Source organism: Chiloscyllium punctatum, chromosome 42 (assembly GCF_047496795.1).
Source record: "Chiloscyllium punctatum isolate Juve2018m chromosome 42, sChiPun1.3, whole genome shotgun sequence".
NCBI classification, from domain to species: domain Eukaryota; kingdom Metazoa; phylum Chordata; class Chondrichthyes; order Orectolobiformes; family Hemiscylliidae; genus Chiloscyllium; species Chiloscyllium punctatum.
The window spans coordinates 37,294,960-37,309,597 of record NC_092780.1 but is presented as its reverse complement, the minus strand read 5'-3'; the positions used below and the strand labels follow the sequence as shown (position 1 = coordinate 37,309,597).

Below are 14,638 nucleotides of genomic sequence, written 5' to 3'. Positions count from 1 at the left end.
GTCATTCTGAGAGACACAAAGGGACTTGGAAAATTAGTTCTGTGATTTGCTGCGGTGTCACTTTACCTTCGGTGCCCAGTGTTCTTGGATGACTGTTGTTCAAGGTGACTTGTGGCCGGCTGTCTTAAACTTCCTCCAGTATGGCTTTTAACAACTTGGGTTGAAGCCAGTGAAAACAGTCTTAAGTTCAGAAGGTGCAGCAGACTGCTGTGGAAGTTATTTATTTCTGGGATCTGGTTTTCTACCCAGCCCAGACATGATATAAAAGACTCCTCTTTCTGCCATTCAAAGGCTCCTAAGTGGAATGTGTGCAGGTAGTCTCAGCCAGTTTCCTAGTTGGCACAAGCCCATAACATACAACCAACAGCAGCTTGTAGGTACAAAGATGCCAGTTCCACACAGGGCAACCACAGGCTGGCTGAGGGTGAGGGAAATCAAATAATCCACAGTGCCATTTTGGCTTCAATTGCAGGGTGTTGTTTAGAATTATTTGTGAGTGAATGGCTCTTCACTCAACATCTGGCCATTGCCACTAATCCTTACAGTAACTTATGTCATCTTGGTGTTAAAGTATTCCATTTCGAACTATTGTGCAGATTCACCAAAGTAAAATGGAAACATCAGCAATAATTTCCTTTTAATGAGCAAGTGCATTTTATGGGACTGTCTAATTGATAAATTTGGACATTTTTGTGAGAAGAGCAGATTAATCTGTACAAACATATTTTGCATGGCTCATTCTATTAGATGATAGTGACTTCTATGGAACATTAAAAACTGGTGTGAGACTGTGTTTGTTTGGCCGAATTGCCTGTTGGCGATGCGAAGACTGTGTAATACTTTTTTTTATTCCTTCTGTCTCCTGAAGCAACTGATGCCTTTTTTAGTCAAACATTTCCATGAGTTTTGGCTGTGCATCATCCTCTGTATATTGCCCAAATGATCATTATTTCTGTGAGCCAGGACAGTGAGTGCCACCAGTACACCAAGTGGGGAGGGGGGGGGGGGGGGCTTCACAGTTAAATCCAAATGCACCCCATTATACCAAAAATCTGATAGGGGCCATTAGATTGCAATTGGGAATGGGGACCATAACTCTCCACTATCAAACTACACTGAGACCTTGCTGGAGAATAGCAAACTCTGTCTTGACTAAGACTCCAACCTGACACTTTTTCTTTTTCTAGGTTGTTGCAGCCCGGGTAAACTCAATGTGTCATTTCCCCCTGGAAATCAGTCTGGAACAAGACACAGTTGATACTGTGCCTAATTTGTCTGAGTGAACTTTTGGTAAATTTGATAGGAACAGAAAAACTGAACATGCACAAGATTGTCACCAACACACATTTCCTTGCTTGTGTGGACAAGAAGATCAGTAGTTCTAAACAATGTCAAATGGCACTGCTGAATTGTTTAGGTGCACTGAGGGTCCATGCCCACCCAAGGTTAATGTAAAATGACTGACAGAACCAAAGGTAGCATCAGCAACCCCTCATCAACGATGGTCGAGTACCTCCATTGTACTGTCTTATGCAAGTGATAGACCTGCCTCTGAATGGTGGATGCTAATGTGTGGTCTCCATTTATCTCTCAAACACCCAACACAGATAATCTAGTGATTAATTGCTCTATGTGGAAGCTTGCTCTGTACAAATTAGCTGCCAAGTCTCTTGAAGTTACCACAGTGGCTACAATCCAATTGCAATTGTACTGAGATGTAGAATATTATGTCTTTCTACAGTTCTGAAAAGAAGCGTGTGAAAGATGCAGATTGTGAGGCAGCAAGGATGCTATACATTAGTACTCTGGACACTATTATCATTGGGGTTATTTAATAAGGAATAGTGTGTGGAAATTTGCCTAGTTTAACCCTTCAGTGGATGAGACCTTGACATTATTTGAATGCTGTTTGGTTTAAGAGAGCTGTTGAAGCCTTACACACACCTGAGCACAAAATATAGGCAGACACTCCTGTGGAGCACAAAGGCATTTCTGCGATATTAATGGTTACATCTTTGAAATGAGATGTTGAGCAAAAGCACAGTTAAAAGCAGATTTTTGAGTCACAATTCCACTTGTGCTTGTGAGCAATGCTTTTATGTTTGCGATACTTCTTTGCAAAGTAGTTTAAAATTGAACATTTTGACTGTGACCACTCCTCAATTATTTAATTTGAGGTGAAGCACATTGGGATCTCATGTTTTTCATGTTATGAAACATAATGGCATGAAATTGGCATAGAGTCTCGTCTACTGGGAATTAACAATGTAAAACAACAACGGTTAACAACTAAATCAAACACTCAATCCAGAGAATAAATCTCTTCAAGACTTAAAAAAAACTGTGAGCACATTTTATATGAGGGCAATCTTTACCTTCCAATGAAGAACACGGTTATTTGAAGGAAGTGGAGAATCGGGGGTTGCTCTTTAAAGCAGAATGGAGAAGGAGAAAGGTAACAAAGGTGTTGAAAATTTGTGAGCAGTTTAGATTAGTCAATAATGAGAAACTTGTTTTCTATATGTAGGTGGATCAATAACTGGAGGGAGCAGTCTTAATGATAATTGGCAAAAAAGATCTTTTTTTGAAATAGTGAGTTATTATGTGGAATACGTTGCTTGGAAGCAGATGCAATTGTAACTCCAAAAGAGAGTTGGATGTATGCTGGTTGGAAGAAAACCTTTTGTGGAGCTGTTAGCAACAAACAGTGGAATGAAATTTATTGGATAGCACTTTCAAAAAGCTGGCAGAGGCATCATGGGCTGAATGGCCTCAGTATGTGGCATGACTCCATGTCTTCCATTTCAAATTGGTTTCTGCCCAATCGATATAATTCATCGCTTGGCTAAGAAGTCAAAGTGAACTCCTACTCAATTTGGTTTTTTTTAAAATTTTCCTTTCCTTGGAATTTTATTTTTATTGCTTGCATTCCAGGCCAACTTGAGATGGCAGTCAAACACTCATCTCGTCACACAGCTGAATCAGACATCAGGGACCAACAGGAGCTCCCAATTAGCCAGATGGAGAGCAAAAGATCTGAGATCAGCGAATACAAACGCTGCACAAAAATGTGCCTCCCAGAGAAAGTTTTAACTGAAGGAACAGCAAAACAAGAAACAGATGAAAATGGAAGCAAATATTCATACATCGCACAGGCGACAGGTAAACAGAGAATCCTACTGTGTTGCATTGGGCTTGAATTACATCACTCACTATACAGAGGTTTGGCAGAAGTCAACTGAAGATGTGCCATGTTAGCATTTCTGTCTTTCTATAGCAGTGAGGTTCATAGATGCCTAACACTGAGAATGTCAAGGAGCACACTTTTTTGTTCTCAAGTGAATTTCTTCCTGAAAGGTTAAAAATCATTAACTGTATATTTGTAGGGATCTACTCTGAAATAGAGACAGAAATGAATCCCACCTCATCTTTGTTATTCTGTCAACAGCAATAATCAAAGTTGTTGATGTTCAAGGGCACCACCCACTGCTTCCCTTTGTGACAGAAGCATTGCATTATAGAGGAAGCATTCAGATTGATTCTGGGTAAGCGGGAAAAGAAATTATTGATGAGGGAATTGGAAATAAGTATAAAAGAAAACAATTCACCACACACTTAAAGAATAAAAAATAACTTCTTGGGCCATCAGATATCTGGGTCGCACATATCGTTTATTAGTGAGACAGAGCTGTCATTAATTTAAGAATTGCTTCCTACTTCCAAAGTAACTTGAGATGATGTTGATTTCTGCCCTGTATAATTGACAAGCTTAGTTTTGGCAGCTTCCTCTGTTTGGATTAATATGGTCCTTCTTATTAGCATTAGTTGGAGGCACTCTTTGTGCAATGTGTAAAAGATTCTATGTTTCTCTTTATAGGTGTGGGGAACCAGAAGCTCATTCCCAGTTGTGAGAAGCCACAGTTTATTGCTACACCTAACAGTTACAGGTAATGGGTGTCCAATTAAATAGAGCTTCAATGCAGTCATTCCTTGATTAAAGGAGAAGAGGTGGCTTAGAACTGGACAAATGTTAGCTGTAATAGAATAACACAATTACTGACTGATTAGCTTACTAATGGTGAAAGATAATTTAGAAAAGACCATCAAAACTCAAGGGAATGCAAGCCAAATTTCTGAAATGTGTCCAGATTAAGAATTACATTGTTTGTATTTACATACAAATATATTCAATTGGATTGAGAAAGTTATTGTTTTAAGTTGATATTGTACTGTGGACTGTATAAGTAAAAATGATGGCTGTGAGATTGCCACATTTAAAATCACATCAGTACTTATGTGTTGACCAAATTTGTTTGTTTGTTTTCTTAGTAACCATGCAGAAAGGTTGAGTTTAGAAAGTATTCCAAATAATGTGGCAAAGCTCGTCAAAGGACAACTGCCCCAGTTACAACAGGACCATGAACTTCATAAATATCCCAGAAGGAAGCGTGGGAAGAGAAAATCCAAACATAAGGTCAAGGGGAAGACCAAAGCTTCGCAAAATCGATCAAAGACCCCTGAGCAGGAGAGCTGTCCTCCAATACCAGTTCAAGTATGTGGTACCCTTTCCCTGGACCTCAGTTTGTACTCCTGTTTTAGACTCTTCTGTATCCTTACACTGTGGTCTTCATCATCAAATACAGTTTCCTGAAATGAACTCCGATTCCATAGAACCTAGAACAGTACAGCACAGAACAGGCCATTCCCACGATGTTGTGCCGACCACTGATCCTCATGTATGCACCCTCCGATTTCTGTGACCTTATGTATGTCGGAGTCTCTTAAATGTCCCCAATGACCTGCCTCCACAACTGCTGCTGGCAACGCATTCCATGCTCTCACAACTCTGAGTAAAGAACCCGCCTCTGACATCCCCTCTATACTTTCCTCCAACCAGCTTAAAACTATGACCCCCTCGTGTTAGTCATTTCTGCCCTGGGAAATAGAGTCGATAGCCAGAGACTATCTATGCCTCTCATTCCCTTGTATACCTCAATTAGGTCCCCTCTTCTCCTCCTTTTCTCCAGTGAAAAAAAAGTCGGAGCTCAGTCAACCTCTCCTTATAAGATAAGCCTTCCAGTCCAGTCCAATTTGTCACCTTTTTAAGTCAAGCAGAAAAAGCTTGGAATACTCAATTAGTCAGCCAGCCCCTGTGATCAGAAAAACCAGTAACGTCTGTTGAAAAGTAACTTTGTTTGTCACCCCCTCCTCACCATTGTCCGCTTTCTTTCATAGTAATTGGCCAAAACATTCAACAAAAATGGCGGAGGTGGAGGTAGACATGTTTTAAAGTACTCCCAGAACTTTCTGTGGGATTGCATGTTGAGCTAGTTGGGAAATTTATTGTTTGAATCCTGGAGATTTTAGGACAGGTGGCATCACAAACCTTTAACAACCTCCTAATTTGACACCTATTTGATAAAGGATTTCTACCCTTCTTTTGTCTTTCTCATTCTAAGATTACAAACCGTGACCTACCATTTTTGTGAAGCAAGCTTGAGTCTGTGTAGCCTCTGGTAATTCTATTCTAGACCCTAGGGGGCTTTTGTATTTTTATAATGGAACTTCATCCCTGTGATAGTGAAATGTCATGTTTTCTATTTGCAGGAAGACGATGCTGACAACAGCACCTCTGACTTTTGCAGCAGCACGACCATCAGTGGCAGCAGCTGTTGTGATCTTGAAAAAGTTCACCTCCGCACAGTCGAGAGAGATTCTCTTGGGTTCTGTGGGTTAGGTCTGCAGAACCGCTTCCGGGAAGATGAAAAAATTGAGAATATATTCTACAATATTCAAAATTTGGAAAACACGGTGAAGAAATCTAATGTCAGGCCTATACCCTCCTCATCAACGAAAAATAGCGGCCTCATGCACAATATGGCCTTTCCAAAAGTGGCAAAGAATTTTGACTGGAAGTTACACACTGGCTCAGTTCGGCAACCTGAATTAAACCAGATTGATCCAACTGAGACATTCAAAAAGCAGGAACTTTGTTTGAAAAATAGTGCAGCTATGCTGTACATCAATGATGAAGGAGGAGACACTGGAATAAGGATTCCTGATTCAATCAGTGCAGAAGAGACCTCTCCTCCACAGTTCTCTGCCAGCCACAGTGATGCTAGGAAGGGCTATGTGATCTCTGACAGTATAATGTACTTGGGAAATCATGCACTACAGTGGGAAAACTACTCTGATAGGTGGAAACAAAAGGAAAAGTTTCCACAAACTAATGAAGGTGTCCTTCAGCATGAGGTAAAAAAGTACAACATTTACAAAATGCTAAATTATGCTGTTACGGAGCACAATGTTGGTAATCCAGTCTGATATGGTGTCTTTGTTTAAGACATTGATGTATTTGAAATACCAAAGCTTCTGTTACTCCAAGTAGGGCTCCCCTCTGATTCTTCACCAGCTGAACCTAGATTGAGCTTTAATTGAGGTGAGAAATAGGTAATGGAAGCATTGAATTGATCCAGAAGATTCTCTTTTGAAAGTCCCTTTCCATCCACTTCAGGGCAGTGCGGTGTCTCATCCAAACCATTTGCTGGAGCTGTCCGATGGATTTGTCAAACTAAGCATTGACTTAACTCCTAATCGTTTGGTTACTGAATGGCGTGAGCTGTGATGCAGGAGGAAACTGGTTACAAATTCTCATAGGTTCTGGCTGGTCTGTGATGTTCAGAAGACCAAAAAGAGAAAAAATAACATGTATTTTACACGGTCCCTTTCACGTTCTTGGGCTTCCCAAATGGTTGTGTGTCAGTTTTTTTTTTGAAGTATAGTTAAATGAGAGAGCCAATTTGCACAATTAATCTGGCAACCAACTGTCAAATGAAAGACCAATTTTTTTTTTTCTCTATTGGTGGCATCAATTGAGGAAAAATATTGGCCAGGGCAAGCTCCCCAGTTTGATTCAGTGGCGTTCCATTGGATTTTTATCTCCATCTCAACAAATGAGATGTTAATTTCATGTCCGATCTTGAAGATGGTGCCTATGTCATTTCCAGTGTTATCTTAAAATATCAGGCTGCGTATGCGTGGGATCATTCAACAAACAAAGGCCAAACTCAAGGGCATAAACTGATGAACTCAGGCAAGCCAGCACTTAACTCCGATGATAAACTGTTGCCTCTTTTGAAGAGAGTAGCTTTCCACATTTGAGAAGTGGGGTGTTGTTTCCTTTTATGATTGCTAGCAGTAACACCGTCGGCTTTCAAGGCTTAGAGTGTTGAAATGTGGAAGCTTTCTCTGGCTGATGTTGTGCTTTTATACATGAAACCTGCATTGAAATTCATTTATTTTTCACTGTCCAGAAACTGCAACCTGTGGACTGTCAGTACAAAGAAAACAGGCAGTGGTCGCTTATCTCCAGCCCTCTGGGTGTTGGAACCTTTGGGGAAGTGTATGTGGCAAAGGATCATTCTACTGATTTCACCTGTGCTGCTAAAAGGGTAGGTTTGTACAATTGTAAACATATTTTTGGGAAAATAACTAGGCAGTATTTTAATTAAATAACTGGAGTACAACATGGAAAGAAATCATTTGTTTGACTCCTTGCATCTCAGTTGGTTTATATGGTGAGCAGTTCAGTTCCTCATCATAGTGCTGTAAGACACTGTAGAAGGGAATCAGTAAGGCAAGGATAGGACTCGGTTCAGCTCTCCTGCCTTCCACAGTTGGACAGCTTTGCTATCAATACTTATGGAAAATGGCCAGCTCAATAATCTGACAAGATGTCACCAAATATCCAATGGAAGGAGAAGTAATGGAAGGACAATATAGTATTCACAGGAGCCTTGGGCAAGAAAGTGTGGCTAAGTCACTTAAAGACAGAGATGTACAGCATGGAAACGGACCCTTCGGTCCAACTCGTCCATGCTAACCAGATATCCTAAATTTAATCTGCCAGCACTTGGCCCATATCCCTCTAAAGCCTTCCTATTCTTATACCCATCCAGATATGCCCATTTAAATGTTGTAATTGTACCAGCTTTTACCACTTCCTCTGGCAGCTCATTCTCTGATCTTTAAAAGTTTTGTGGCAGAATGGAAAACACTTTGAGAAACTGAAACACGTTGCATTAGAAGAGAAAGCTGACATCGAGCAAATCGCAGGCTGTTCAGCCCATCAAGTCCACATCAACCCTCTGAGGAGTATCCCAGACACACCCATCCTCTTTCTCCTATCCCTGTAATCCTGCGTTTCCCACGACTAATCCACCTAGCTTGGACACTAGCATGGCCAGTTCACCTACCTGCACATCTTTGGACTGTGATAGGAAGCTGGAGCACCTGGAGGAAACCCAAGCAGACACTGGGAGAACGTGCAAACTCCACCTGAGGCTGGAATCGAACCTGAGTCCCTGGTGCTGTAAGGCTGCAGTGCTAACCACTGAGCCACTGTGCTACCCCACAGCAGTGAAATGGCAGTGAAATTCTCCAACTCTTCCAGTTTACCATATTTCACCTGTAAGACTTGTGTGCATCAATCGGATTTCTTGTTTAATTTTTAATAAAATGAGCGATCAAACAGTGTTAATCTCTCAGCAGCACCTAAGTGGCTAAATAGTAATAACAGTGCTATTTGCATTGAATCCTTCGATTTTGGGCTGATAGTTTTGCCTTGATAGAACTGTAATGTATATATAAATAAAATGGGTTTGAGAATGTACTGTCCATTGATCCTTTCCAGATTCATTTGGCTAATTTCCAGCCCCAAGAGTTACTGACCTGGAGCAAGGTGAACTCCCGGCGAATTGTTCCACTATATGGGGGAGTACGAGAGGGGGAAATGATCACTCTTTTTATGCAACTGATTCAAGGTAAGATGCAAATCTTGGTATAAGCATCATCCCCATCTGACACATTTCGAATCCTCTGCACTCCAATTCTACCAAACACATTATTGCATTCAAGCAGTTCGAATGGATTAATGCTCCATCTAGAAAGACTTGGGAAATATATTAAGAGTTGACGTGACATGACACTATGTGCAACTTGTCAAATGGTGGGATGAAAAGGGAAAATAATTAGACAAGTTGGTACTGCCAAGGTACCTACACCATTCCTGTCACCTCCGAAATTAATTTTTGTGTGGGAAGGTCCATGGGTAGCCTTCATGATTGACTGTCAATTAAAGCTCTTAAATGAGCAGTTAATGATCTCCACTCCTCACCAGTCTGAGTTCTCAACTTTCTGGCTGGTGAGAAAATGTCTGCCTTTCTGACTGGGAACTCAAGGTGGCCTTTTGCATTTTTTGGGAGGGAAGCCTCCATTTTGTCCCAATCAGGAGGCCCAGACTGGGAACAAGGAGTGAGCTGTTAACACCACCGCCTACCCATGTCAGAATCCTACTCCTAGGATTCCCTCAGCCCAAAAGAAATCCTCCTTGCCATTGCAACCCTTCAATGTTGAGCCCAGGCCTCTAGCCACAACTGATTAGCTCTGAGGTTCCTGGCCTCTGATTGGCCAGCAGCATCTGGAAAGGTTGGACTTCGAGAGACCTTCTAGGCCAAGAAGTTTGCCAATCAGCTTTTTATGTGGCTGATTGGATATGGCATTTTTCTTGCTGATGAAGGTGAGGTTTTGGCCTTCCCTGAAGGTGCTTTGTGCAAAGAGCATTTAAAATCGATAGGAGAGAATCCAGATAAATTGCCACTTGGTGGTTATCGATGTTAAGTTTAGGTTTTTATAAAACCATGGCTCTTTGTTATTCTGATTTTCTTGATCTATTCATCATGTTTAATATCTACAGTCCAAGATATGTAGCTACAACTGGACCTGCTCTGGGGCTCAGTCTGCATTTCATCAGGGTTGAGTCCAGGGCAGACTGGGATGTGGAAAATCTCAGTCAGCTGGTTTAGTCTAATTGCTGGAAAATACAGCAGATGGTAATAGTAATCGCTTGCTTTGTACAATCCATAGTGTCATCACAAGTGGGCTGTTAATATATTTTGTTCATATCCTGGAATGCCATTTGTGAGATTTGTTGCTTGTTTTAGGTGGATCCATTGCACAGCTAATAGTGAACAAAGGACCTCTTCCTGAAGCTCTGACTCTGCATTACACTGGGCATGTCCTGGAAGCACTGGAACATTTACACTCTCATGGAATTGTGCACGGAGATGTTAAAGGTAAGGTCACAGCTGACCACTCCTTCGTATTCCACTCTCTTCATTACTGTTGATTTGGGTTTCCATTAGGAAGTATATTTTTGATATGTTAACTTAGACTCCTCTTTAAAATGATCTTTGTTGCTTCAATCCCTTTGATATTATTGTACATCTTAAAATTAGCATTATTTTTTGACTAGACATTGCAAGCTGATTACTGACCTTTTGAAGGATTCTACCCAATACTAATCATTACTGTGTTGTATATTTCTCAGCTGACAATGTGCTGATATCGCAGAGGGGTTTGGAGGTTTATCTTTGTGACTTTGGACATTCAACACAATTGAAATCAGTGGGCAAGAGCACACCACATGGTAAGAGTTAATTATACGCATTGGTTGGACACACTGAGATGTATCTTAACAAGAAAGTAGCTCAGAAAAGATGTGGGGCTGGGAGGGGCAAACTGAGATGGGAGAGAAACTGGAAGAAGATAACATGAGGATTGGGGTTTCACATAGTCCATAGCAGCTTATCACGGGCCACACAAGTTTGTTTCAATTACGGGGTTGGGTGTGCTATGACATCCCATCCTGACTTGAACCTGAACCTTTTGGGTCTACCATTGTGCCACAAGACTGGTGGGCTGCTAGTTAATGCTGGTGAACTGCAGGTGAGAAAGCCAGAGCTGAATGTCTTTAGACTTCCACGTTTCGGGACAAATGGTTCTTCAGTGACTTCCTGAGTTGGATTATGAGTAAAACGCATCTGTTATGTGCAAGGCTTTTGGACAAGTACTCCTTCAGAACCTTGTGGTGCACCTTTCAGGAGGGCCAGTTGAATGCAGGCACCTACTGAGGAATAGCTGAATACTCCCATCTGCAAGCAGTTTGATTAAGTCAGTTGGAACTTCATTTTATCTCAAAGGGAGGAGGGCAGCAAATAAATCCTTCTGTACTGTTTGGACACTGCCCACCTCTCTGTTTTCAGCGTGCTTCCGATGGAATTGTTTGTGAGTAACATATGTTTAATTCCTCGTCTCTCTGTACAGGCAGTCACTGCTTTGGGACAGTGACACACATGGCCCCAGAGGTTGTTGCAGGCCAGGGATTTGGTGTGAGAGCAGATAGCTGGAGTGTTGCTTGTATGATGCTGCACATGTTAACTGGCTGTCACCCCTGGAAAAATGTTTCCACAAATCAATTGCTGCTTAAGGTGAGTTTTAAGTTTTTAAAATGGTGTGTAGCAAAATTTGTAGTAACTGATGAGTGCAGGTTTTATATCGAGGAAGCACCATGCCGTGTTAGTTGGAGTTTGTGTGCGTGACTGTCCCTGCTTGAAATGCCATCTGGCTTGAGACCCCAGACTTGAATGGAAAGATGCTAAGCAGCTGTATATTTTCAACACAATGAAGGCTGAAGTTCAAATCAATTTGAGCATTTTTTTAAAACTGTGCTGCAATAGTCAGCTGAAAGAATATTGTAGCATTGCCAAGCCCCCAAAACCCCATCACTCCCTTTCCCAGTCTCCGTGACACTAACTGGATTCATACGATGCCACAGAAAACAGCAGCTCAGGCCCATGTGGATATTTCCCATAACTCAAATAACAGTCTAAATAATACCTTGTAGCACAATTGACCTTCTGAATTTCATTCAGCTTCTGGCAAGCCCAGCTTCTGTTTACAGCGCTTTTAAGTTTATAATTTTGTCCATTGTTGAGCAACTGGTTTTAAATTTAGTGTCCCACAGATAATAGTATGATTACACATCACCACTGACTTCCTGGTGTGTTTCCCAACAGATTGTGACACAAGATCCTCCAGTGGATGAAATCCCTCCCACGTGCAGTCCACACACGGCTAATGTCATCAGGGCTGGTTTGGTGAAAGACCCACAATACAGAGCTACAGTATCTGAACTCCACGCCCAGGTGCACAGAGCGCTAGCCGTATTGCGACAACGTAAGTAGAGGTTGATGGCTCATGAATTGCCTGCCTTTTAATTGAAGCTGAATATGTTTGTATTAAAAATAGAGCTTGACAAAGACATTACAATGTAAAATTCTCAGGACACCCAGGGAATGTTTGTGTCTTTCACCACCTGGGTTTGGGCTGTGCCCTGTCCAATGATGTAAAATTCTCCTCTTCTTGACCTCAGTAAATGTCCAAAGTGAGCTTGCAAAGTCTCAACCAAGTTTCATTTTGCCTTCTGTCTGTTTCTCTGAGCTGCCTACAAATGGGCACTCCATTATTAATTTCACTTGCAGTAACCTTGAGCAGTATGAAATGTCAGGCTGAGGCTAGGAATAAGATCTGTTTGGAGGTGTGAGCACTAGGAAAAAAATTCTTAGAGGGAGTTACGGGTGGGGTTACAATTGCTTACACTTTTTATGTCAAAGACATGGATGACAGAAGTGAAGGTACTCTCAACAAGCTTTTAGATGGCTCAAAAATAGCTGGCAACACAAGTAGTGAGGATGACACAAGGCATCTGCATAGGGACACATGCAGGTTAGGTGAGGAGGCAATAGCTTGGCAGATGGAATATGATATGGAAAATGTGAAGAACAAAGGAGCTGAATATCATTTAAATAGAGAAAGCCGCAGTACAGAGAATTGTGATCTGAGTGTATAATCTTCAAAAAGCGAGCAGCCATGTTCCTTCCCTGTAGAGAAGGTAAATAGAATGTTGACCTTTTATTTCAAGTGCATTTAATATACAAATAGGGAGGTCCTGTATAATCAATTCAAGGCACTGGAATAACGTGAGCAGTTTTGGTCTCCTTATCTGAAGAAATCTATCATGGCATTAGAAGTAGTCCAGAGAAGGTTCAAAAACAGAAATTGCTGGAAAAGTTCAGCAGGCCTGGCCGCATCTGTGGAGAGAAAGCAGAGTTAATGTTTTGGATCTGATGATCCTTCCTCAGAAATGTTTCACTAGGCTGCTTCTGGGTATGAAAGGATTTTCTTCTGGGGAGAGTTGGACTAGGTTGGGCTTGTACACTCAGTAACTAGCCACAGTGAGCAGCCAGATCTATTCTTTGAGCTTTTACTCCTCGGTAGATTCAAACTGTTTAAGGCTACTTATTCAGTCAATTTTAAACACATTATCCAACAGAGTGAAGTACATGTGATTCAGTCCATGTAACTACCTGGTTACATGTTGAATAACCTTACATTGTGATGCCCTTGAAAGGGTGTGAAAAAGAGTTCACCTAAAAGTGGGTGGAATTTAGTGTCTCATTGAAAACAGTGGCACTGGAACTGCAAGTGTGTAATATTTGTTTATTTCCCATGTTTTGATTTTTAAAATTTTACCCTCGTTTGAATTGCAGGGGCTACAGGCGGTTCTCCGACTAATCCTATTCAGAAAATAACTTGTGCTTCTAAGTCAAATAATGACGGTTGTGATGGTGGAACGACTGCCCTGGAACCAGACCTGAACGGTGGACACTGTATCACAAGAGGCCGGCCTCCTCCTGGATCAGACCCAGTGCCAACCAACATTGACTCAAACAAGCACAGATTCTGTTACCTGAAGGGAAGTCCTCTCAACGTGGGCAATATGGGCTCAGTGGAAACTCTGACCAAGAAAAGTTTGCCACCAGCCTACCAAAGACGGCCTCGACCCAAAAACCTAATTCGACTCGCCTGTAACTTTAGCCAGCTGCTTCTGCGTGATGAAGAGATTCAGATCCCTGAGGAAGTGACTGAGCCCTGCAGTGACGAAGAAGATCTGTCCACTCCCTCACCACTATTGTCATTGCCTTCATTTCAGAATAACGAGGCAGACAGGAAGCTGTTGGAAGAGTATGGGAACCTGCAGAGAGGTAACCTGAACTGTTTAAAACTCTCATCCTTTGGAGAACACACACACACGAACACACACGAACACACACACGCGCGACAGTACCCACCGAAAGAAACACATGGTGAGCTGGTCCTCCGAAAAGATTCAGAATAAAACATAGCAATTTTCAAGAATATATGATTTATCATAAAGTGCTTTTGGGCAGCCTGAGATGTCAAAGAGGTGACATTATTGCAAGGTTTCTTTGAGTAATTAAAAAGTGCAGGTGAGGGTAGAATGCGGATATCTTTTTCTGTTTGGTTGTGGGTGCACTATTTTCTTAGAAGTGATCATAATCCTGTTCTTTGTGATCTGTTTAGCCTGAAAGATGGTGTGGCCTGCTGTTAACATGCAGACTGAGTATCTTGACTGTTCGTTTTTCTCATAATCTTTTCATTTGATGTTTCAGAATTTTTACTTTACAACTTATCGCAAGTATTTCCGGAAAGGTTGGAAGATCACATATTAGATGTGTTAAGCAGTGACGCATACAGCATAATGGAAGACTATGATAAGGTACAACTAATCTATTACTAGAGTACGCAGATCGATTACATTATCTCATACAAAAGATTTAGTCAAGGGCAACAAGCCTATGGGAACAGCATGCAAATTAGTGTAATTTTAAAACTATATGGTGACTGGCTAATATCATGTGGCTTTGGGCAGGAAAAG

General features: G+C 41.4%; 1 protein-coding gene across 3 annotated transcripts in view; it reads left to right on the top strand.

Moving 5' to 3' along the window:
* Positions 1-14,638, top strand: part of map3k14a (mitogen-activated protein kinase kinase kinase 14a) — a 53,886-nt gene that overhangs the window by 31,404 nt on the left and 7,844 nt on the right. For all 3 annotated transcript variants that reach the window (XM_072561828.1, XM_072561827.1, XM_072561829.1), the window contains exons 2-13: positions 2,935-3,162; positions 3,878-3,947; positions 4,330-4,552; positions 5,608-6,252; positions 7,314-7,451; positions 8,693-8,822; positions 10,002-10,133; positions 10,388-10,486; positions 11,164-11,327; positions 11,916-12,075; positions 13,449-13,943; positions 14,373-14,479. In XM_072561828.1, the coding sequence (XP_072417929.1) occupies positions 2,946-3,162; positions 3,878-3,947; positions 4,330-4,552; positions 5,608-6,252; positions 7,314-7,451; positions 8,693-8,822; positions 10,002-10,133; positions 10,388-10,486; positions 11,164-11,327; positions 11,916-12,075; positions 13,449-13,943; positions 14,373-14,479 (2,580 nt within the window). In that variant the 5' untranslated portion in view covers positions 2,935-2,945. The remainder of the gene's footprint in view (positions 1-2,934; positions 3,163-3,877; positions 3,948-4,329; positions 4,553-5,607; positions 6,253-7,313; positions 7,452-8,692; positions 8,823-10,001; positions 10,134-10,387; positions 10,487-11,163; positions 11,328-11,915; positions 12,076-13,448; positions 13,944-14,372; positions 14,480-14,638) is intronic.